Source organism: Triticum urartu, chromosome 6A (genome assembly GCF_056163025.1).
Source record: "Triticum urartu cultivar PI428250 chromosome 6A, HENAU_Tu73, whole genome shotgun sequence".
Classification (NCBI taxonomy): domain Eukaryota; kingdom Viridiplantae; phylum Streptophyta; class Magnoliopsida; order Poales; family Poaceae; genus Triticum; species Triticum urartu.
The window spans coordinates 14,047,794-14,072,694 of record NC_141878.1 but is presented as its reverse complement, the minus strand read 5'-3'; the positions used below and the strand labels follow the sequence as shown (position 1 = coordinate 14,072,694).

General features: G+C 45.2%; 1 protein-coding gene and 1 long non-coding RNA gene across 2 annotated transcripts; one reads left to right on the top strand and one right to left on the bottom strand.

Annotated features, from left to right (window-relative positions):
* The first annotated feature begins 1,566 nt into the window (after window positions 1–1,566).
* LOC147963208 (uncharacterized) lies at window positions 1,567–2,527 on the top strand. The gene is made up of 3 exons (XR_015608718.1): window positions 1,567–1,786; window positions 1,966–2,032; window positions 2,122–2,527. It is a non-coding gene; the product is annotated as an uncharacterized LOC147963208 (long non-coding RNA).
* Window positions 2,528–23,392: 20,865 nt separating this feature from the next.
* LOC147963207 (uncharacterized) lies at window positions 23,393–24,616 on the bottom strand. The gene has a single exon (XM_087529513.1). It carries the CDS (start codon window positions 24,614–24,616, stop codon window positions 23,393–23,395), a length of 1,224 nt encoding a protein of 407 aa, XP_087385639.1.
* Window positions 24,617–24,901: the final 285 nt, after the last annotated feature.

Sequence of the window (24,901 nt, the reverse complement as noted above, 5' to 3'; positions counted from 1 at the left end):
GTTAGACTTCACATGGATGGGAAAAATATTTTTGGACGTAGTTGCTCACACACCAAAGATTTTCAAGATATGTGCTCGTTCAAATTTTTAGGTTCTGTCAACTTTTCTTATCTTGATAAGCTTAGAAATCATGTATTCTTAGTAACATGATTTTTTGGAACAAAATAAAAGGTCCCCGGCACAGGGCCCCTAATTTGTGGAGAGGGACCTGTTACCGACTTGTGTCTGCTTCCTTGTGTTTTCTTGCTCTAGGTGGCCGTTGTGCTTGGATATTTCCCTTTCCTTTTGTTGTAGTGGAACACTGGTTTCTGTTAACAGAAACAGAATAGATATCTTACAAACGCTTGCTGGGGGTGGGGTCCCAGCAAACGCCCACATAACCATAAGATTTGCATTCGACGGTGACACTTTTTTGCAAAAGAAGAAAAATCCACAATTTAAACAAATTGCCATGATAGTTTTGTAAAATGTTAACCGCAGCCTAACCAATACACATAAACTGCCATTGGGGGGTTTGCAAATACCATGTCCCCCGGCGAGCATTCGCTGGGGATTGGCTTTCTAACAGAAATCAGAGAGGAAACTCTCTTTTCAAAAAAAGAAAGAAAAGCTGCTGACTTGTGCCGTTCACATTACAACATGGCGCAAGCCCAACAACATCGATCTCTAGCACTAGCACATAAATGCTAATAGCAACAGCAGGCAAAGATAGAGTTCGTATGATCTTCCATTTCCTTGAAGTTAAAGACAGGAATAATCCGAAATGTCAAAAAGAATGGCACAATTAAAAGGAAGCAAAGAGATAACGAGGAGCTTTAATTATTCGTTTCCTGCGCTGCAGCTTTTGATGGATGAGCTGCCAACAGCGGCGCACATAATATTTTAGACGCTTTAAGCATCACTAAAAGTTGTAAGGGCATCTTCAACGGTGACCCGCAAATTCCCTCGGTTTTGTCCGAAATTCAGTCAAGACCAATGTCCAAACGCTGATGCGGGAGCCGGCCATCCAATCGTGCCTTCCGCCAAACAGCTTCCATTCACATACACACCTTCCGCCAAAAATACTTTTCATTCCATTGTGTGTTAGTAAAATAATCCATTAAGCTCACTAATATACACCTTCCGCCAAACACTTTCTGTTCACATGCACACCTTTCGCCAAAATACCTTCCGTTCAATTGTGGGTTACTAAAATAATCAATTAAGCTCACTAATGTACACCTTCCGCCAAACACTTGCATGATTAATAGTAGTCTCCGCCAAAGCAAAAAAAGATTAGCCGCAGCTATTCGCCATCCGGAGGAAGAGAGGACACGTGGTGACTTTTGGTTCATCATGTGGATTTCCGGACTCCCGCCAAGGTTCCCCACGTTTATCTCCAATTTACTGGAAAAACGTGGTCCAGACCGCTCAATGGACCGATACAGAACCGCGATAGATGACAAACTGCGTCTAGACAGCACGGTTCGGATGCTTGCGGGAGGTTTGAGGGTCCGCCTTGGAGATGCGCTAATCCACGGGCCACGGCAATATAGCATTCTACTTGATCTGTGGTTTGCAGCCGCTATTTATACTCTCCGAAGACCGTCCGGTTCACTTCTCCATGGTATACATAGTCATCTATATACCTTTTTTCTAAGAGGGCCATCTGAATTCGAGTTCAAAGTCCATTTTTTTAGATAGCTTACAACATATGACATGCAGTTGTGTTCAAAGTCAAGGCCACTGACCAACATGTTATGTTTCTTTTGAGAAACTAACATGTACTTGTACCCGAAAAGCTCTGGTAACCACCACTTATTTTATTTTATTTTATTTTTGAAATTAACCGCCACTTATATGTTACTATAATTCCACGCATGATAGATAAACGAATATATGTTTGCGTGTCTTCCTTGCACTACATTTTTTTCTCCTATTGTTTGCTCATGCTGTCATGCGTGAAACGGCAACGCGTACATGCAGGGTATTACGATGGATCTCCCGCGGCTCAACATAGGCCAAAACGGAAGACGGGCTTCCTCAAAGCATGGTAATAAAAAGGAGCCCCGTCATATTTCTTTGCTCTACATTAGTTCTGTACTAATCTAACGTGCTCTGTGTTTGCCCTGCAAACTACAGCCTTGCTGCTTTGTGTTGTTGCTGCCTCGTAGACGAGTGTTGCTGCGGCTCATGTCAGATTTGTCGCAAACACGCCAAGCCAGATGGTGACCGATGAACAGTCCGAGCTGAGATACATATGTAACGTAGTACATACTAGAAGAAAAGGCACGCCTTGGCACGCTGTTTACTGTAATGTAGCATCACGTGTACCTGACGAAACTGAATCCCATGAGGCTGAAGGTGTGTAGGAGTTGAAGACGTCGCAGTCTGGGACCCGCAAGTAAGCGACGATGTTGAGTATTATGATTATAGCGTAGGATCTTACTCTACCCTGTCTTGTACTTCAAGTTGGTCATTGTACCCCTATATATGCGCCCACGAGGCTCAAGCAATAAACAATCAATTCCACCAACATCCTTCTCTATTCCTTCTGACCGTCGTGGAAGATTTTCGGTCAGTTCAATTTATAAGATATTGATCAAAACAAAGATTCAGAGGGAGAATTGGTTAGAGAATGTTCAAGGCCAGTCTGGCACTAGCATTGAGGAACGAAACTGGACGAAGCTTTGAAACATTACAGTGCCATCTAAGATCAAGAATTTCTTGTGGAGGTTGGGGCAGAACTCGATGCCTACCTCAGATGTGTTGCATCACCGTCATATGGCAACATCTTTTGTTTGTACAATATGTTCATCTGAAGACAATTGGAAGCACGCTCTATTTGAATGCATGTTGGCAAGAAGTGTGTGGTAGCTCGCTACAGAGGAGATGGTTGGACATATGTGTGCAAATCATGCTTTGAATGCAAGGTACTGGCTGTTCTTGCTGAACTCGACACTATCTCATGAGATTTTCACTGAGATGGTAGTGACCATGTGGGCGATCTGGAAAGTAAGGAGAAAAGCAATCCACGAGGATATATTTCAGAGTCCACTCTCAATGTTGGAAGACTAACGGCACTTGTGCAACGTGAGGACCGAGTCCTCCGCAGTTAGGCTCACGATCTCTCCTATCATGTAGCACACGATGTGCATGCCCTTGTATAGCTCGGGCAGTTATTCTCGGTACTCTGTATATGACCCCTTCGTGGGCAATGGAATGTGATCACGCAGTGTTTCCATAATCCAACTTGGCACCAGAGCAACCCTTCCTACGACCTACCCTCCATGGCCACCGACGACTCTTCCGGTGGCCTCGCGAGCTCCTCCGCTCCGCCTCCCTCTCCGGCACTCCCCTCTTCCGGACTCCCAGCCCCCATAGCTACTGCTCCACCGGCGACTGCTCCTGCCCCCATAGCTACTGCTCCACCAGCCACTGCTCCTGCTGCCATGTCCGTGTTTCCCTTCGTGCTGCCGGCCGCCCACTCTGACGTCGCATCTTCCTCTTCCCCGCCGTCCCCTCCATCCACAGCCTCAACAACATCGGCAACTTCATCACCTTCAAGCTCAACGTCCAGTCCGGTAACTAAAATACTAATTGGATGCTCCGACCAAGCCTTCACGTTAATCCTTATAAAACATCATAAATTATCCGTTAGATATGCAAATTGCACATCTACAACCATTGGATGAAGTGCCTCGAGGAGTCCTTGCCATCACTACTAGAAAAAAGGCTGTTAGTGGCGCACCTATTTTGGCTATTAATGGCGCACGCCTGGTGTGTCACTGTTAATCTACATAACAGTGCCGCACCACCTGCTACGCCATTACTATCCGAGACACTAATGGCGCAGCTAAAGTGCGCCATTACTAAGCCCAGAAGTGCGCCACTGCTGTTACTCCAAAGGACCATGCGTACCTTGTGCTCTAGGTTACTAATGGCGCACTTTTAAATAATGCGCCACTGGTGTTTTTATTTCTGTGCGCCACTAAAGTGCACTATCACTACTAGGGAAAACCCTAGTAGCAGCGCAGGTTTTAGACCTATCAGTAGCGCGGGGTTATGCACTACTGATAAGGCGCTACAGCTAACGAATAGCAGTAGCGTGCCTCCACCCACGCTACTGCTAAATCGACTTGGTAGTAGCGAGTTCCAGGAGGAGCGCTACTGGTAATTAGTAGTAGCCCTTCTCCCTGCCCGCGCTGCTACTATTATTTCGTATTTTATTTCTTTTTTATTTCATGTTGTATTCATACACCTTTACACAAGTTTTCATACAACTGGAATTTAGAAATTGTTTTTACATCATAATGAGTTACTACATCACAGGGTGAAAGAACCGTGTAGACTAGTTTCAAGTGGATGGACATCCACTTGAAACTAATCCCCGGTTCTTTCACCCAATGATATAATAAATATCATCATCATCATATCATTAACAACTTATCATCATAATACATCATTGTCATATAACACCTCCTCAAGATCATCATTTTCATCAATGAGACATCACATAGCAAATTGGTCACTAGTCGTAATCACAAGTACTCCTCACATCATCAACTCTAACACATTGTATCACATAATAAACATATTATACCTCATATGACCTACTACATTCTCTTAGGACCTACTATATTCTCTAAGATAAAATAGCAAAAAACAAGATAGCCCCTGACTCTCGATTATGGAGAATGGAGATTATCCTGTCTCCAATTCTTGCCTTTCGCTTAATGTTACTTCCAAGAACCTCCTTGCAAATGTCCAAACATTTTTTCCATTCTTTGATTAGCATGTGTTCATCGCTTTTAGAAATCCGATATGCACAGGTGAGCTCCTTAGATTCACCTGGCTGTATGTTCATAACTGCAAGGCGACCATTCTGATACATCAGATGAGGCACACAATCCATCGGGATTTTCTGTTGAAAAACATAGTAATAACTTCGTAGTTAGCAATGATGTACTAGTTTTAGAAGTATGCAAAAGATGCATGGATGTCGTAATAGTAAAAAATCTTACCAGGGTATCTCCATTGAAGTTATCGTGGTTCAACGCGTGCACTAGTGGCACGTATTCACCATAATTTGGAGGAGTTCGATAATAGGTATTGTAATTCTCAAAAAAAGTACAATAAGCAATCAGATGACTTTTCTCCTTATAAGTTAATTCGGAGCCATCAGTGTAGTGGGTTTTGTCTACCATCTTCTGCACATGCTTTGAAGATTCAAAATAAGCTGTCAATGGAAATAAGCTGTCAACTATTTTAAATTAAACAATATAAATTAGTTAATAACTATGTTTGAGAAACTCACATTGCGGTAGAATCGGAAGCGTATCAACAAGGACCCAAATGTCCATATTGTCTTGCTCGATGTCAGGATTACCAAGATCCATGGTGACAATCATACCCTCATAAAAACCATACATTTTGCAAAGTGCTTCCCAATTTTGGCAACCAAAATGGATTACGCTCTGAGAATTGTACAGATTTACTTCAAAATCGATATCATGATGGGTTCTTAGGTGTATTTTCTTTGTTTCATAATTTTCATGGTCTTCAAAACCCATCCTCTCCAAGACATAGCGTCTTGCATGGCATGGGATAAGCTAGTCGAATTGTAAAAGATGAAAATTAGACGTTGAAATAGTTGAAGTCATGCTTAATTACGAAAAAAACACTTGTCGTTGTTGCGTACCGTTTCAACACCGAAGGTCTCCTCGAGCTTAATGCTGAAGCGCCGATCTTCATCCAGCTCAACGAACCTGTCGCACATACCTCGATCATCGTGGCACCAGCTGCACTCCCCCGGGAGACTGTCGTCGTCCGAGTACGACATTTCCTACGTTCATAATTCAAAGATTAAACTTGTACATATTCTAGCACAAGTCATGCCAGAATTCACGGAAAAATCCGGCATGACCTTTGCTAAAAAAGGACATATCGAGCGCCTGAAATTTGCCAAAACGGAAATTAATCAACACTCCGGCAAAACATAGGCCACTCGGAGGTGTAACCAAAACATGAAATAATTGCTTAAACTAAAAAATAACAACAAATATGGCATGTTCAACTAGTTCTATTAATTCAACTAGTTCTATTAATTCAACTAGTTCTTACTAAATATAAACTTAGTATAAAAAGAAAAAAAACTAGTTCTTTCTAAAAATGAAGTAGTCCAACTAGTTATTAATTTACTTACTATACTAGTTCAACTAAAACTTAACTAGTTCAACTAAAACTAAAATAGTTCTATTAATTCAACTCGTTCTTACTAAATATAAACTTACTATAAATAGAAAGAAACTAGCACATCTACTACTACTAATTAACATCTAACTACTACATCTACTACTAATTAACATCTACTACTGCTAATTATACAACTAGTTTACCATCACTACTAGTAATTAATATCCACTACTTCTAAAAATCATTATCTATGAACCCTAAATTAACATCTACTACTACTAAAATCATCTACTAACTAAGCAAAGAGAGAGGGGGTGGGGGAGGGGTCGGGGGCTTACAGAGGGAGAGACGGTGGCGGGGAGGTGCTTGGCGACGAAGGGGCGGCGAGGGCGGGCTCGGGATCGGGAGGCGGCGGTCCTGGGCGGCGGGCTCGGTCGAGGGCGGCGGGCTCGATCGAGGGCGGTGGCGGTGAGGTCGAGGGCGGCGACAGTGTGGTCGAGAGCGGCGGCGGTGAGGTTGAGGGCGGGCGGCGGCGGCGGCGGTGAGGGCAGGCGCGCTCGGGCTCGGGCGGCGGCGACAGGAGTAGGGGAACAGGCCGGGGGGGAGGAGGACTTAGTGAAATTTTGATTCGGGGGGGGGGGGGGGTGGTTAACTCGAACTAGTAGTAGCGCTCATATGGAAAACGCGCTATAGCTAACTTATCTATAGCGCGTTTTAGGGAAAACCGCTACTGCTAATGGAAGCAGTTATTTCTTTTGTTTATCCCAATATCAGTAATGCTTTGTCCTAAAAAAACGCTATAAGTCTAAGCAATGTAAAAACATCAAAAATATACATTGGTCATCATTGATCTTTTTGTGTATAATCTAAATAGTCAACATGAATCCTCACTGTACCTGTATAGGTCAGGCGAGGATTCATATTGCAACCACAAATCATACACATATAGTTCAATGAAGACCAAGTGCTCGAGATAGGTTGAGAAACAACATATTTAAGGTGGTAAACACCTTGTTCGCTTAGCAGTATGGGACTAAACTTAATTAATTGCGGTGATACTTAGCAGTAGCGAGTTTTGAGGAAAACCGCTGCTACTAAGTTCTTTAGCAGTAGCGCGTCCACGGAAAGGGCGCTACTACGATATCTAGCCTGGAGGCAACACCGTGGCAATTATAGTAGTAGCGCTCTTTTCACCTAGAGCGCTACTGCTAGTCAGTCATTAGTAGCGCTCTTTTCTGAAGCTCGCTATTGCTAATTAGCAGTAGCGCCTGTTTTTAGACCGCGCTGCTGCTAAGATTCTGTGTATAAGGTTTTCCCTAGTAGTGTATGCACTGGTAGAAAAAGGGCCTATAGTCCCGGTTCGTAAGGGCCTTTAGTCCCGGTTCAGGAACCGGGACTAAAGTGTCGGTACTAATACCTCCCCCCTTTAGTCCCGGTTCAATCCAGAACCGGGACTAAAGGCCCTCCACGTGGGCAGTGCGCAGAGCCCAGCCAGGAGACCCTTTGGTCCCGGTTGGTGGCACCAACCGGGACCAATAGGCATCCACGCGTCAGCACTTCTGTGGCTGGGGTTTTTGTTTTTTTTTTGAAATGGGGGGGGGGGGGGTTGGGGTTTTTGGGGGGTTAATTTAGGTGTTTCATATATTGTGTTAGCTAGTTATAATTAATAGAGAGAACTGTCCTCTGTTATGTCTGTGCTTGGTCGACGCTACATACTATACATACGTATATAGAGAGGACTAGACACGCTAGCTAGCTAGTAAGCAAACGAAGGAAACAGAAGATCGTCATGAACATATATGCATATATACAGAGAGAAGTGATATCGACCACCTCTCCTTCTCCGAGAGATTGGTCGAACAACAAGTTCTCGTATATCTATCTGACACTACCGGCTACATATATACAATAATTATCTCTTACAAATATAATCATACGGACTCAGGGTTCGCATAGAATTCTCCGTCTTCAGGGATCACGTGGTCAAGAAAGAATGCCGCCAATTCCTCTTGAATTCCTCGCATGCGAGCTGGTGCTAGGAGTTCATCCCGCTTCCGAAACATCTAATTTAAAGAAGGGGGTCAATACATATATATATATATATATATGAATGAATGAAACTCAACACAAATGATGGTAATAAAATAAAATTGTGAATGTTGTTATTTACGTACTGCATATTGTTCGTCAGTGTAGCCCCGCTCACAGGTCGTGTGGCGGATGGACTCGCAAACATAGTAACCACAGAAATCATTCCCTTGTTGCTGCCACAACCACTTTACAAGAAATAGAGGTTAATCAAACTCATAAGCAAGAATGCCAAATGGTATTGATGAAACTAGCGCTTGAATGACTAGTAGATGCGCTTAAAATGCTACTATAGCTAGTACTTACTTTCAGGTGTCTAAATTGCAGCTCCTTCGGCAGTCCCGGAGCTTTTCTGGTGAATTTTCTCCAAACCCTGCCGGACAAAGAAAACAATTACTTGATATATCAGGAAATGAACAAAGTTGCTGATATGGTGGATAATGATCGATTTAATTTACTTCTCGAGTATTTGAGTCATGTCTGCATAGTCCTTGGGATCTTTTCGTCTTGAGTCTAAGACGGTTACTAGTCCCTGCTCAAGCTTAATATGTAGGAGAATATAGTGGAAACTGCACACGCATGCATAACTCATCAATTACATTACTATAACCTTGACTAATATATAAGGGAAACCGAATACGCACAAGACAGTAACACTCACTTGAAGTTGTAAGGAAAGAGTATTATATCTTTGTTTTGATTTATTATCAACGATTCAAGCATGCTGGCCTCGGTTTCTGCGGCATGAAATTTAACCTGAGTTGCATCTATGAGATATGTGTTAATGAACCCAATATCACCGACTTGTCTTTTCTTCAATTCGATGATCTTCAATCTGCATAATATAGTGAGGATGATTATAAATACATGCAATGAAAGAGCTAAGCTATATAGAGAAACTTAATGACAGAAGTAGTAGTACTTACAGACAGTAGCAGGTGACAGTTGCTTTATCGAGGGCCAATTGATTGAAGAACTGATAGAACTCCTCAAATGGAACAGGTAACAGATCAATTCCAACGAGGTCATGCTCCGGTTTAACTCTCGCATACAAAGTACTCCTCCCCCCAGAGTCTCTGCAGATTTTCAAGTACCAATCATGCAATCTTCGCATCATCGTTGATAGAGATCTTTCATCTTTGACGAGAGGCTTCCCGTACTCGTATCTTTGTATCTGCACGTCCATGGGTTCATAATGTACTTCGTCGGGCAGGTAATCTGCAAGATTGCTATAACCGGGCACCATCCTCGGATCATTATCGACGTTGTGGCTAGGCACCTTGAGCGGGGGGCACGATTGCTTCGCTTGTTCGCCGAGCTGGGCAATTTGTTTCCCAGCTCGTCGTTGTTTCAGCCTTTGATCACTGACAGTACTTCCCGACCGCTCCGCTTCGGCAAATTCCTTTCCAATAATGCGGTCATAGTTTCCTTTCGGCGAATCAGACTTCGGTGGTTTTGCCAGGGCAGCCAGAGTGCGCTTCACTTTCACCCGATCTACCTTCTCCTCCGGAGGTGGATGTTTCTTTGCTTTCACCCCTTCAAAGAATTTCTTCACTTCTTCTCGCGCGATCTCGGCGTTCTCCTCCTGGGTCCTCTCGTATGGTAACTTCTCTGGAGTCTTCAGAGAAGGACCGAATCTGTATGTCCTCCCGCCTCTGGTTGTACTGCTAGACGCCGACCGAGCAGACGTAGCGGTTGTCTTCTTTACTTGCTTAAGCGGCGGAGGAGAAGGACTACGACGCGCCGGAGCAGCTGGAGCGGCGGCAGGTCTCTTCCGCCCTTGCTGACGAGGCGGAGAAGGAGGAGGCTGGCTGCTCGGGCGCGTCGGCGCAGGCGGAGAAGGAGGCGGAGTGCCGCCACGCGCCGGAGAAGGAGCCGGCCGACGGCCCTGATCATCACTCGCCGGAGGAGGAGGAGGCGGTGGAGGCGGAGTGCCCTGACTCGCCGGAGGAGGAGGAGGAGGCGGTGGCGTCTAGTTCGGAAGGTTGATGAGCTCCTTCCGCCATAGGCATGGAGTCTTCAGAGCAGACCCCAGCCGAGTCTCCCCTTCACCGGTAGGGTGGTCAAGCTGGAGTTCCTCAAATCCCTCAGTTATCTCATCCACCATCACCCTAGCATATCCTTCTGGAATCGGCCGGCAGTGAAAAGTTGCGCCGGGTTCAGTAGGAAAAACAGAGCCAACAGCCGCCTTGACCTTCAAATTCATCCATTGCGTCATAAGGTGGCAATTTTGAGACTCCATGATAGCATCCACGGGATAGCTGGCAGGAGCCGTCAAGGCATGCTCCGGCTGAAGCAGCTCGGTGGAAGCCACGCTGCTTCTGCGCTGAGATGGCGGGGTAGCTTCGGGGGAGGCTTCGGCAGTACGTTTGCTGCGATTTGCTTCTCGTTCCTCTATCGCGTCCACCCTTGCTTTCAGCGCCTGCATTTGGGTCTGCTGCACTTTTTTCCTCCTCTCATGGGATTTGTAACCGCCTGCGTCCGGAAACCCAACCTTCCACGGAACGGAGCCTGGCGTGCCTCGTGTCCGTCCAGGGTGCTCAGGATTCCCGAGGGCCATTGTGAGCTCGTTGTTCTCTCTGTCTGGAAAGAACGTCCCTTCATGCGCTGCTTCGATATACTGCTTAAGCTTACTGACTGGTATGTCCATTTGATCGTTCGTCCAAATGCACTTCCCTGTTTCAGGGTCCAGGGTTCCGCCAGCCCCGAAGAACCAAGTCCAGCAACGGTCTGGCCAGTTATTTGTCTCTGGTTCGATCCCTTTATGAACCAGATCATTCTCACTCTTGGACCACTTAGGCCGGGCTACGAGGTAGCCACCTGACCCCGTGCGATGGTGAAGCTTCTTCTTCGCAGCATTTTGCTTGTTTGTCGCCGACATCTTCTTACTCTTTTCTGATGTCTTGTGGGCCACAAATGCGGGCCAGTGATCTCTGATCTTCTCATATCTGCCCTTGAATTCTGGTGTCTCGTTATTTTCGACAAACTTATTCAGCTCTTTCTTCCACCTCCTGAATAGTTCTGCCATCCTCTTCAGAGCAAAAGACTTGATTAATTTCTCTTTAACTGGGTTCTCTGGATTATCCTCAGGCGGTAGGGTGAAATTTGACTTCAGCTCAGTCCAAAGATCATTTTTCTGCATATCATTGACATAAGACACCTCAGGGTCTTCTGTAGCTGGCTTAAACCATTGCTGGATGCTTATCGGGATCTTGTCCCTAACCAGAACCCCACACTGAGCAACAAATGTGCTCTTTGTCCGGAGGGGTTCAATAGGTTGGCCGTCGGGCGCAATTGCTATGATCTCAAACTTTTCATCCGCGCTCAACTTTTTCTTCGGGCCTCGTCTCTTTGCCGAAGTTGTGCTCGATTCGGAGGGCTAGAAAAAAGAACAAAGACTTAATTAATATGTGTACATACCAAAACAATGAATGCATCAATCAGCTAGTCAGCATAGGCTTAACTAATATATATACCTGGCCAGACTCGGTTCGGTCACCGGAGCCGTCATCACGGTCTCCTTCTTGCACCGGCATTGGGTCACCGGAGCCGTCCTCATGTTCTTCTTCTTGCACCGGCGTTAGGTCACCGTAGCCAGCTTGTTCACCCTCTCTTTCCAGACCATCGGTTTCGTTGAGAAACAACGAGATGGCATCACTTCCTTCTGCGATTATGTCCCTCAACAACGCTTCTTTTGTTGCTTCGTCTAGGGCGGTGTCCATAGTTTCTACAAATATTTACAACATGGCAATTATTATTCAAACATGACAGATGGATATATTAGTGCCAAACGTAGAACTAGCTACCTAATCATAGTAAGCTATCGGGAGGGGGTATATATCGACAACGACGACACTACATCATGTTCGAGAGGATCGCCGAGGGGTCGGGAGGTTGCCTAGTGTCAAAGGATTCAACAAAACCATGTCTTCATCATTAGGCGAAAGTAACATGTGCATGATGGTACGAAGCTCTTCAAAGTTGTTCTGGAACGGAGTCCCAGATAGGATAATTCGCTTTTTGGTACAAAGTTCAGCAAGAGCCTTCCGAATATCGCTATTTGGAAGGCCTTTGCTGAATTCGTACCAAAAAGCGGATTATTCTATCCGGGACTCCATTCCAGAATAACTTTGCAGAACTTCGTACCAACATGCCCTGGTTACTTCCGGCTAATGATGAAGGCATGGATTTCTTCAATACTTTGACACTAGGAAACCTCTCTCTACTTCCGGCTAAGAAGAAGAAGAAGAAGAAGAAGAAGAAGAAGAAAAGAAGAAAAAAAAGAGGAGAAGAAGAAAGGAATAGTGGAGAAGAAGAGAAAATAGAATATATATTCTATTTTCTCTTCTTCTCCACTATTCCTTTCTTCTTCTCCTCTTCTTTTTCTTCTTTTTTCTTCTTCTTATTTATTTCTCCTCTTCTTTTCGGTAGAGGAAACCCTAAATAGCTAGCAAGTATCGTGGGTGTGAGATACATGTGGCCTTCGGTGTCGGACACTTGTGGGATGTGGGTGTAGTGTCCGACACTGACGGTACATGTATCTCACACCGACGATACTTTCTATTTAGGGTTTCTCCTCTACCGCTCCTCGACCTCTCGACGACCCTCGTTCCCGATAAAATAAAGAGGAAGAAGAAGAAGAAAAAAGAATAGAAGAAAGAATAGAGGAGAAGACTTTCTCTTCTTCCTCTCCTCTTCTTCTCCCTCTTCTTCCCCTTCTTCCTCGCCTCTCTCATGAATGTCCGGCATTCTCGACCCCCCCCCCCACGTGTCGAAGAAAAAAAAAGAAAAAAAAGAGGAGAAGAAGAAAGGAATAGAGGAGAAAAGAGAAAATAGAATATATATTCTATTTTTCTCTTCTTCTCCTCTATTCATTTCTTCTTCTCCTCTTCTTTTTCTTCTTTTTTCTTCTTCTTATTTATTTCTCCTCTTCTTCCTCTCCCCTCTTCTTCTCCTTTCTTCCTCTTCTTATTTCCTTTTTCCTCTCATTCTTTTTCTTCTTCTTCCTTCTTAAAAATACAAGAAGTAGTATTGCCTAATTCATTGTTCATATGAATATACAAACATTTTCATATTTACAATAATTAATATCACCAAAAAAATCTATGAACAGAAAAAAAAATCCTATTTTTTTCTAAAAAACAATCTTATAGCCACATATACATTATAGCCACATACACATATTTTTTCTATGAACAGAAAAACAATCCTATTTTAGCCACCAAAAAAATATCACCAAAAACAATCCTATTTTAGCCACCAATCCTATTTACAATAATTAATATCACCAAAAAAATCCTATGAACAGAAAAACAATCCTATTTTTTCTAAAAAACAATAATTAATACAAACATTTGCCTAATTCATTGTTCACATACACATATACATTATAGCCACATACACATATACATCACATATGAACAAAAAAATTAAAGTAATAAAAATAAAAAAACAGAGCCGGGCGGCGGCTCACAGCGCGGGGGCAGGCGAGGGCGCCGGCGCGCGGGGGCGGGACGGGGCTGGGGCTGGGCGACGGCGAGCACGGGGCGGCGACGGCGAGCCCGTAGTAGGGTAGCTCGAGGCGACGGCGGGGGCGGCGAGGGCGCCGGCGCGCGGGGGCGGGACGGGGCAGGGGCAGGGCGACGGCGAGCACGGGGCAGGGCGCGGGGAGACGGCGAGCACGGGCAGCCTGACGGCGTCGTCGGGGCGAGCTCGGGAAGCCTGGCGGCGTCGTCGGAGCGGGGAACTGGTGATGAAATCTGAAAAAACGCTAAGTCTTTGCTTATATAAAAAAGGCATTGGTCCCGGTTCATGGCACCAACCGGGACCAATGCCACCCTTTAGTCCCGGTTGCAGCCACGAACCGGGACCAATGGCCCCTTTTCAGCAGCCCAAAGGGCGGGAAGCGAAGCCCATTGGTCCCGGTTGGTGGCACCAACCGGGACTAAAGGGGGGCAATGGTCACGGCTGGTGCCACCAACCGGGACCAATGCCCCCTTTAGTCCCGGTTGGTGCCACCAACCGGGACCAATGTCCTTGTGTTGCCCGCGCCCATAAGTTTAGTCCCACATCGCTAGTTGACAGCGGCCGGCACTGGTTTATAAGCTCTGCTGCCTCCACCCTCTCGAACTCCTCTGAATAGCAGGTCTATGGGCCTAATTTGACACTGCTTTGCCTGTGGGCCTATTGGGCCTTCTGCGGGCCTGAATCCTGGCCCATGTAGGGTTTCTAGTCGTATTCAGGCCGTGGAGGCCCAGTAGGTGGCATTTTTTTTTTGGTTTTCTCTTTTTTATTTCTATATTTTTTTGGTTTTTTATTTTTTTATTTCTACTTAAAACTAAATACTTATAGTTTTTTAGTGATTTCTTTTTGCTTTTAGGTCACAAAAATTATAAATTTTCTGTTAGTGCCATTAGTTTTAAATTTTAAATAGTTTAAATTTGAATTTTTAAAAATTTGTGTGAATCACTAGTTTATGAATAACTTTACTATAAAATTAGAATTTTTTTTCTATTTATTTTTTATTTCTACTTAAAACTAAATACTTACAGTTTTTTAGTGATTTCTTTTTGCTTTTAGGTCACAAAAATTATAAACTTTCTGTTAGTGCCATTAGTTTTTAAATTTTAAATAGTTTAAATTTGAATTTTTAAAAATTTGTGTGAATCACTAGTTTATGAATAACTTTACTATAAAATTAGAATTTTTTTCTTCTTTGCTATTTATTTTTATGAATCACTAGTTTGTGAATCACTAGTTTATTTCTATTTAAAATTAGAATAACTTCACTATTGATTTTAGGTCACACAAATTATATTCTTTTTGCTATTGAAGAATATTATAGTTTTATTTTAGTTGATCATAACATAATATTTTAATTGATTGTTTTTATTTTCATAAAAGTTTTGTAGTTCATTCTGTTTGCTATTAATTCATTCTTTGAGCTAAATGACTCTGAAATTGGAAAGCATTTCAAAATGAACTCTGAAAAGGTTGAAAGTTGGCATGGTATCATCATTTCACCCACATAGCATGTTCCAAAAAGTAGAGAGGGTTACGACAAAAACTTGATGCACTTCGTGTACAAAATGGACAATCACTTTCGAAGTATCAAAGTTTCGAACCATAAGACATGAAAGCATTTCAAATGAACTCTGAAAAAGTTGAAAGTTGGGATGGTATCATAATTTCACCCACATAGCATTTGCTTATTGCGGGAGAAAGTCTTCACTTTTTCTTCGCTTGTCTCATTTGCTTATTGCGCCGTAACCATGGATAATCTTCATTCTTTATCAGGATGCTTGGATCAGCCTTGACATTGAAGGGAGGAATTTCATGAAACTTTTCATAATCTTCAGACATGTCTGTCTTGCCGTCCACTCCCAGGATGTCCCTTTTTCCTGAAAGAACTATGTGGCGCTTTGGCTCATCGTATGATGTATTCGCTTCCTTATCTTTTCTTTTTCTCGGTTTGGTAGACATGTCCTTCACATAGATAACCTGTGCCACATCATTGGCTAGGACGAACGGTTTGTCAGTGTACCCAAGATTTTTCAGATCCACTGTTGTCATTCCGTACTGTGGGTCTACCTGTACCCCGCCGCCTAACAGATTGACCCATTTGCACTTAAACAAAGGGACCTTAAAATCAGGTCCGTAGTCAAGTTCCCATATGTCCACTATGTAACCATAATATGTGCCCTTTCCGCTCTCGGTTGCTGCATCAAAGCGGACACCGCTGTTTTGGTTGGTGCTCTTTTGATCTTGGGCGATCGTGTAAAATGTATTCCCATTTATCTCGTATCCTTTGTAAGTCAATACAGTCAAAGATGGTCCCCTGGACAACAAGTACAACTCATCACAAACAGTGTTGTCACCTCTGAGACGTGTTTCCAACCAACTGCTGAAAGTCCTGATGTGTTCACATGTAATCCAGTCGTCGCACTGCTCCGGGTGTTTGGAGCGCAGACTGTTCTTGTGTTCATCGACATACGGGGTCACCAAGGTAGAGTTTTGTAGAACTGTGTAGTGTGCTTGAGACCAAGAATATCCGTCCCTGCATATTATTGAGTCTCTTCCCAGAGTGCCTTTTCCAGTCAGTCTCCCCTCATACCGCGATTTAGGGAGACCTATCTTGTTAAGGCCAGGAATGAAGTCAACACAAAACCCGATAACATCCTCTGTTTGATGGCCCATGGAGATGCTTCCTTCTGGCCTAGTGCGGTTACGGACATATTTCTTTAGGCCTCCCATGAACCTCTCAAAAGGGAACATATTGTGTAGAAATACGGGCCCCAGGATGACAATCTCGTCGACTAGATGAACTAGGACGTGCGTCATGATATTGAAGAAGGATGGTGGGAACACCAGCTCGAAACTGACAAGACATTGCGCCACATCACTCCTTAGCCTTGGTACGATTTCTGGATCGATCACCTTCTGAGAGATTGCATTGAGGAATGCACATAGCTTCACAATGGCTAATCGAACGTTTTCCGGTAGAAGCCCCCTCAATGCAACCAGAAGCAGTTGTGTCATAATCACGTGGCAGTCATGAGACTTTAGGTTCTGAAACTTTTTCTCTGGCATATTTATTATTCCCTTTATATTCGACGAGAAGCCAGTCGTGACCTTCATACTGAGCAGGCATTCAAAGAAGATTTCTTTCTCTTCTTTCGTAAGAGCGTAGCTGGCAGGACCTTTATACTGCTTCGGAGGCATGCCGCCTTTTTCGTGCAAACGTTGCAGGTCCTCTCGTGCCTCGGGTGTATCTTTTGTCTTCCCATACACGCCCAAGAAGCCTAGCAGGTTCACGCAAAGGTTCTTCGTCACGTGCATCACGTCGATTGAGGAGCGGACCTCTAGGTCTTTCCAGTAGGGTAGGTCCCAAAATATAGATTTCTTCTTCCACATGGGTGCGTGTCCCTCAGCGTCATTCGGAACAGCTAGTCCACCGGGACCCTTTCCAAAGATTACGTAGTGTAAATCATTGACCATAGCAAGCACGTGAACACCGGTGCGCATGGCGGGCTTCTTCCGGTGATCTGCCTCGCCTTTGAAATGCTTGCCTTTCTTTCGACATTGATGGTTGGTCGGAAGAAATCGACGATGGCCCAGGTACACATTCTTCCTGCATTTGTCCAGGTATATACTTTCAGTGTCATCTAAACAGTGCGTGCATGCGTGGTATCTTTTGTTTGTCTGTCCTGAAAGGTTACTGAGAGCGGGCCAATCGTTGATGGTCACGAACAGCAACGCCTTAAGGTTAAATTCCTCATGTCTATGCTCATCCCACGTACGTACACCGTTTCCATTCCACAGCTGTAAAAGTTCTTCAACTAATGGCCTTAGGTACACATCAATTTCGTTGCCGGGTTGCTTAGGGCCTTGGATGAGAACTGGCATCATAATGAACTTCCGCTTCATGCACATCCAAGGAGGAAGGTTATACATACATAGAGTCACGGGCCAGGTGCTGTGATTGCTGCTCTGCTCCCCGAAAGGATTAATGCCATCCGCGCTTAAAGCAAACCATACATTCCTTGGGTCCTTTGCAAACTCATCCCAGTACTTTCTCTCGATTTTTCTCCACTGCGACCCGTCAGCGGGTGCTCTCAACTTCCCATCTTTCTTTTGGTTCTCACTGTGACATCGCATCAACTTGGCATGCTCTTCGTTTCTGAACAGACGTTTCAACCGTGGTATTATAGGAGCATACCACATCACCTTCGCAGGAACCCTCTTCCTAAGGGGTTCGCCGTCAACATCACCAGGGTCATCTCGTCTGATCTTATACCGCAACGCACCGCATACCGGGCATGCGTTCAGATCCTTGTATGCCCCGCGGTAGAGGATGCAGTCATTAGGGCATGCATGTATCTTCTCCACCTCCAATCCTAGAGGGCATACGACCTTCTTTGCTGCGTATGTACTGTCGGGCAATTCTTTATCGTTTGGAAGCTTCTTCTTCAATATTTTCAGTAGCTTCTCAAATCCTTTGTCAGCCACAGCATTCTCTGCCTTCCACTGCAGCAATTCCAGTACGGTACCGAGCTTTGTGTTGCCATCTTCGCAATTGGGGTATAACTCTTTTGTGTGATCCTCTAACATGCGATCGAACTTCAGCTTCTCCTTTTGACTAATGCATTGCGTCCGTGCATCGACAATGACCCGGCAGAGATCATCATCATCGGGCACATCGTCTGGTTCCTCTTGATCTTCAGCAGCTTCACCCGTGGCAGCATCATTGGGCACATCGTCTGGTTCCTCTTGATCTTCACCAGCTCCCCCCGTTGCAGCATCACCGTATTCAGGGGGCACATAGTTGTCATCGTACTCTTCTTCTTCGCCGTCTTCCATCATAACCCCTATTTCTCCGTGCCTCGTCCAAACATTATAGTGTGGCATGAAACCCTTGTAAAGCAGGTGGGAGTGAAGGATTTTCCGGTTAGAGTAAGACCTCGTATTCCCACATTCAGTGCATGGACAACACATAAAACCATTCTGCTTGTTTGCCTCAGCCGCATCGAGAAACTCATGCACGCCCTTAATGTACTCGCGGGTGTGTCTGTCACCGTACATCCATTGCCGGTTCATCTGCGTGCATTATACATAATTAAGTGTCCAAATTAATAGAAGTTCATCATCACATTAAAACCAAAGTGCATACATAGTTCTCATCTAACAACATATAGCTCTCTATGTAAAACATTTCAATGCGAAAACAAATGCGATCATAATCGCAACCAAGGTAACAATTGATCCAACGGCATAATGATACCAAGCCTCGGTATGAATGGCATATTTTCTAATCTTTCTAATCTTCAAGCGCATTGCATCCATCTTGATCTTGTGATCATCGACGACATCCGCAACATGCAACTCCAATATCATCTTCTCCTCCTCAATTTTTTTTATTTTTTCCTTCAACAAATTGTTTTCTTCTTCAACTAAATTTAACCTCTCGACAATAGGGTCGGTTGGCATTTCCGATTCACATACATCCTAGATAAATAAAATCTATGTCACGTTGGTCGGCATAATTTTCATAAACAATAAATGAACCAATAGTTATGAAGATAATATACATACCAAATCCGAATCATAGACAGGACGAGGGCCGACGGGGCGGATACCAAAACCATCGCACTATATAAGATGCAATAATAAATGTAAGAAAATGATACAAGTATCTATCTAAACAGACAAGTAAGAATATTTTTCCTTTCAGAAAGAAGATAAGAACAAGAGGCTCACCACGGTGGTGTCGGTGATGAGATCAGCGCGGGTGATCGACGGCGGTGAAGACGGGGACGGGGCGTGACGGACCGCTAAATCTAGACAAATCTGGAGGAAAATGGAGCTTGGAGGTCGAGCTTCGAGAGGAGAAAGTTTAAGTAGTGTGGCTCGGGCATTCCATCGAACACCTCATGTGCATAGGAGGTGAGCTAGAGCACCACAAACCCCTCCCCTCGCCGGCCAGAGAAAAATAGAGCACGGGAGTGCTCTGCTCGCGGGCGAGGGTATATATAGGCACCTCATTGGTCCCGGTTTGTGGCAAGAACCGGGACTAAAAGGGAGCCTTTGGTCCCGGTTCAGGCCACCAACCGGGACCAATAGTGGTGGGCCAGGAGCGAGGCCCATTGGTCCCGGTTCGTCCCACCAACCGGGACCAAAAGGTCCAGACTAACCGGGACCAATGGCCCACGTGGCCCGGCCGGCCCCCTGGGCTCACGAATCGGGACCAATGCCCACATTAGTCCCGGTTCTACACTGAACCGGGACTAATGGGCTGAGCCGGCCTGGACCATAGCCCTGTTTTCTACTAGTGATGGTGCGCCACTACTATGAATATTATGAATTTTTTTGCTTTTCTGATATTTGCACATGTTACAAAATACATTACAGCATAGAATATAAACCGCACAACATATAAACAGCAGATTTATCGAATACAATAGAAGATTAGTCTCCGAATACAATTCATCATATTAGTCTTCGAATTCAAAATACCGAACAAAGTTAGAACATTACAAGTCCCGGGACCGCGAGTAGCGAGTTTGTCTTCACATTACAAGACGATATCTAAACTACCATCACATAGAAGAGGGTTGCGGTCACGATGAGCATCATCGCGATGAAGCTGATCTTCATCCGGTTCCTCCTCCGCTCCCTCCTCTCTCCCGCTAGATAGCGCGCGTATCTATCTTCCACCTCCGCCGTAGTGGTGTACCCTTTGTAACTGTTACCGCTGAAACGGTGAACCTGTCTCCGACACTCTTCCCAGTCGTCGTAGACTCCAGGAAACTCACCCTTGTACATGACATACGACCGCATCTCTATGCACTAGACAAACAAAACGTTGGTAGCAATTCACAGACAATATATAAGCAATATATAAGTATGCAACAAAAGGATCGAAAGAGAAAAGCAACACATTAATAGCACGATTCATGGTCCTACTAATAAATAGCATCGATTACATATAAGTTGAACGACTGTCCAAACTAAAGAGACATACAAGTTCATTAAAGTTTAATTACAACATGAGCTAATCGATATTTCAGAACTACATGGCATCAATACTTTCGACTCGACTCAGGGACCAGAGCGTGGATGAAGCCGCCGTCTTTCGTGATGGTCATGAATGTGCGGTCGTTGACAGCCTGCATTTGTAGCGTTGTTCCTATTTCACCGTTGGATGGTTGATATTTGAGGTAGAACTGCCCCGAGGTACGAAGGACATCTTGATAGATTATTTCTGCAAACTCCGACTGGATGCGAAAGAATTCTTGTCTGATGCCCTCGTCTTGGATTGCCGACAAGCGTGCGGCCCATTCTTTGAGATTATTTGGTAGCATAAGGTGATTATGGTCCCGTATGATCGCCCTCATGTGATGGAGGGCGTAGTAGGCATCCTTCTGACTGCCAGGCGGCTGCTTGACGCAGGGGAACGTCGTTACGTGGGTGAACACGTGCTTGCCGTACCTACAAATTAGCCTCCTGAAGGTGCCTCCAGATTTGGCGTAGCCGGGGAGAGCATCATCAAGAACTTTCTTGATATTTGTGTAGTCTTTGTTCGACTGACGGTCAGAGTCGAAATACGTGGCCATGAGATATTTCGGGCTTAAGAGGATGAGTGTATAATGTGTGTCACTGCACAAAACACGAAATGTTATAAAAAAGAACAATCGGAATGTAAGAAATCATATGTTACGGGGCGGTCAGGGGATGACTTACTCGGAAAAGTAAGGCACGAGGAAGTTATCCTTATCTGGGTTCGCCAGAATGACACCTTCTCAAGGCTGTTGTCCAAGCCATACCCACCTATGTAATGCCAGTCTTTAAAGTCCCTAAGAACATCTGTAAAGAAATCATTGACGCGATGGCGCATTTCTGATGGGGAGACGAGGAGAACCAGAGGAGGATGCATTGGATGACATGGTGAAAAATGTGTGTACCTAAAAAGCAAGGGGGAATGGGATTTTGTCATATTCACTATTTCAAATTGGCTTTGCTTGCCAAGCAGGCATGGCGTATTATTCATAACCCGGGGTCCTTGTGTGCTACTATTCTAAGGGCTAAATACTATTCTGATGGCGGTTTGTTGAATACCAAACTAAAGAGAGGATCTTCATTTACCTGGCAAAGTATAATGACATGTACGGACTCTCTAAAACGTGGCTACATTTGGCAAGTGGGGAAGGGTCAAAATAATAATATTTGGGAATATGCCTCGATCCCCAATTGTGACACAAGGAAAATTGTGACGCCCAAGGGGCGACATTGGTTATCGAAGGTGGGTGACCTGATTGATCCTGCTACGAATAGTTGGGATGCAGATATCATTAGACAAATGATGTTGCCCATTGATGTACAACATATTCTTTCAATTCCACTTTCATAATATGATATGCCAGATTTTATTGCTTGGCGCTATACAAAAAACAACATGTTCTCGGTTCGGTCTTCCTACTCTAGGGAGTGGGAATATCAGTATGGAGATAAATTAAGACATTCTAATGGGATGGGGCGAACCAAAGAAAACCCAATTTGGAGCAAGATATGAAAGTTATCTTGCCCGGCAAAAGTCAATTTTTTTATATGGCATACATTGCATGGTATACTTCCATGCCAGGTTACGCTTGAAAATAGACATATGAAGATCTCGCCCATTTGTCCTACTTTCTCGAAGGGTCTAGAAGATTCAAAGCACATGCTTTTCCTCTGTAGAAAAGCCAAGGAGGTGTGGAAAAGGCTTGGGATGGATGATATTATTGATAAAGCCTGTGAGGTCGGTCGTGCGGAACAAACGGTGTTGGAATATTTACTACTTCTACCAGACCAAGAACTGTTCATTTTGGGCCAACAAAATGTGCGCAAAATGATTACTAACAGCATGGTATCTATGGTGGGAAAGACAAATATTGCTGCATAAGGAGACAACGCAGAATGCACATCAGATCTCTATGGGGATTCTTGCTCTTACATCAAATTTCGTTAATGCATCATCCCCAGGGCTTTTCTGAAAAAAAGGGGTCGGTCCTGCCCTCCCAGGGGATTTGTAAAACATAATGTTCACACTTCTTTTGACCACGATCTCTTGAAGGGCACAATGGGAACGGTCCTGAGAAATGACAAAGGTAGGTATATCGCTTGAGGGAACGAAAAAATTGACTATTCCGCGCATGTTTTGATAGCAGAATCTTCAACTCTCAAATTTCGTCTAACACTGGCGCATAGGGCGGGATGTAATCGCCTTACTATTAACATGGACAATCTAAAGGTGATTGAAACCATGCAGGATGAAGGACGACCGTCGGGTGCGACGGCGGCAATCTTCGATGATTGTTTTCGTCATGCCTATGATTTCATTAGTACAAGATTCGTATATTGCAATAGAGAAGCAAATAAACTAGCTTATGAGCTCGCTAGATTAGCTAGATTTTTTTTCACTTGGGATTCGTTTGAGGAGTCTTTAAATGAAATTGTAATGATTCTCACAGAAGATGTACTGGTTATTTCCAATGAATAAAGGTTCCGTTTAATTTATTTTTTTTAAAAAAGAACCATCTAGCAGAAATTAAGGAAACGTGTAGAGAATTTGTCCCCATGCATCAGCAATGAGGAACTAAAAGTCTGGAGGCAGAAACCACATGCAACCATTATTGTTGTCTTCATGGCGGTAATGGTACACCCGTGACATGATCCTCCCCATCCGATGCATATTGTACCCGTTGTCCAAGAAGTACACGGCGCAACTACCAAGATCCAGACGCTTCATGCAGCGCTCGCCTTCCAAGTGTACTGAATGTCGCTTTGGGTAGTAGATGTAGTTTCTGTCCACCCCACCGCGCTGGCAGCCAACGTGAACCGCCTTAGAGCACGCGGGGCTCAGAAACAGGGCCTGCTCGCCCAAGCTCCTCACCTGCACCCACTTGTGTTGGTACGGCGCCCTCTCGTCACGTTCGGCAAGCTCATACACTCTGAAGTATGAGTGGAGGTCGCGCCACTCGCAGAACTCCACTGCGATCGCCACCTTGCCGCGCAGCTCGAATATGTGTTTGGCCTCGCACCATGACGGTTGCTCGTGCTGGATGCTCGCCTCGATGTCGGACATGATGTGGACCTTGGCGATCGTCGGTGTGCCTCCGTCTTGATTCACGACGACCTCGTACATTAACAGTTCGTTCTTGTGAGAGAGGCCATAGAGCTCACCGTTGAAGAAGGCGATGTCCACGAGCTCCCCGTATGCATGAGTGTCGCATCCATGCATGGTCCACCGTGTCGCTTCCGTGCAGCGAACCCTGCAGAGCGCGAGATTGCACCGTGCGGTGATCGTGGCGAGCATGCAGTCGCTCGACGAAGGGTCACCAGAGAAAACGACCTTCTTGATGGGACTGAAACTCGCATCGAATTCGTGTGGCCACGCGCACTCGTCCGTGCTATGCTTAACGGAGAGCGCCACCTGGATGCCGGAGAAGGGGTTCATGATCAGGAGCTGCTGCCCGTGGTCGCCGGACGAGCACGTGGCGGCTATCCAGCCGCCGTCATGGGACCCAACAAGGCGCGTGCCGGGTGACACGGCCGACGGGAGCGGGACTCGCACGGCCCTGCTGTCCTCGGGGCTGTACGCCCGTGCGACCTCATGGTCGCTGGCGGACGGCGAGGGGAGCGTCAGCAGCAGCGGGAGAGCGGGCAGCGGCGGGTGCCATGAAGCGACGGTGCACCATGACGTGCAGACGGCGGCGAAGCGCGAGCGGTCGTGCGCCGAGGAGGAGCAGCGGTAGACGGCCGCCAGGAGGTCGCCGGAAAGCTCCGACCACGGCCGCTCGACGCCCTTGCCGGCTGCCATCGATTGGTTCGTCGTGATGGTTTGTTATTGTCGTCGGCGCCTTGGCTGCCCCGTCGGAACCGCTATATATAGATACGGCCGGCGCGCGAGGTCATGACCGGACTAGATTTAGGTTAGACACACGATCGGATTTGTTTGAGAGGCCGCCACGTACTCTTTTTGAACTCAGGCCACTATGTACTACTCCTACTTTGTTCGACATCTGTTTGTAACGCTCGTCCTGATCGATCAGCGAGCATCAACATCCGAGCTCGCGAACCCCCAATGATTGTAACGCTCATCCTG

Bases quoted from the DNA above. Each gene is read 5' to 3' on its own strand.
- LOC147963207 (XM_087529513.1), bottom strand. From the start codon at position 24,616: ATGGCAGCCGGCAAGGGCGTCGAGCGGCCGTGGTCGGAGCTTTCCGGC.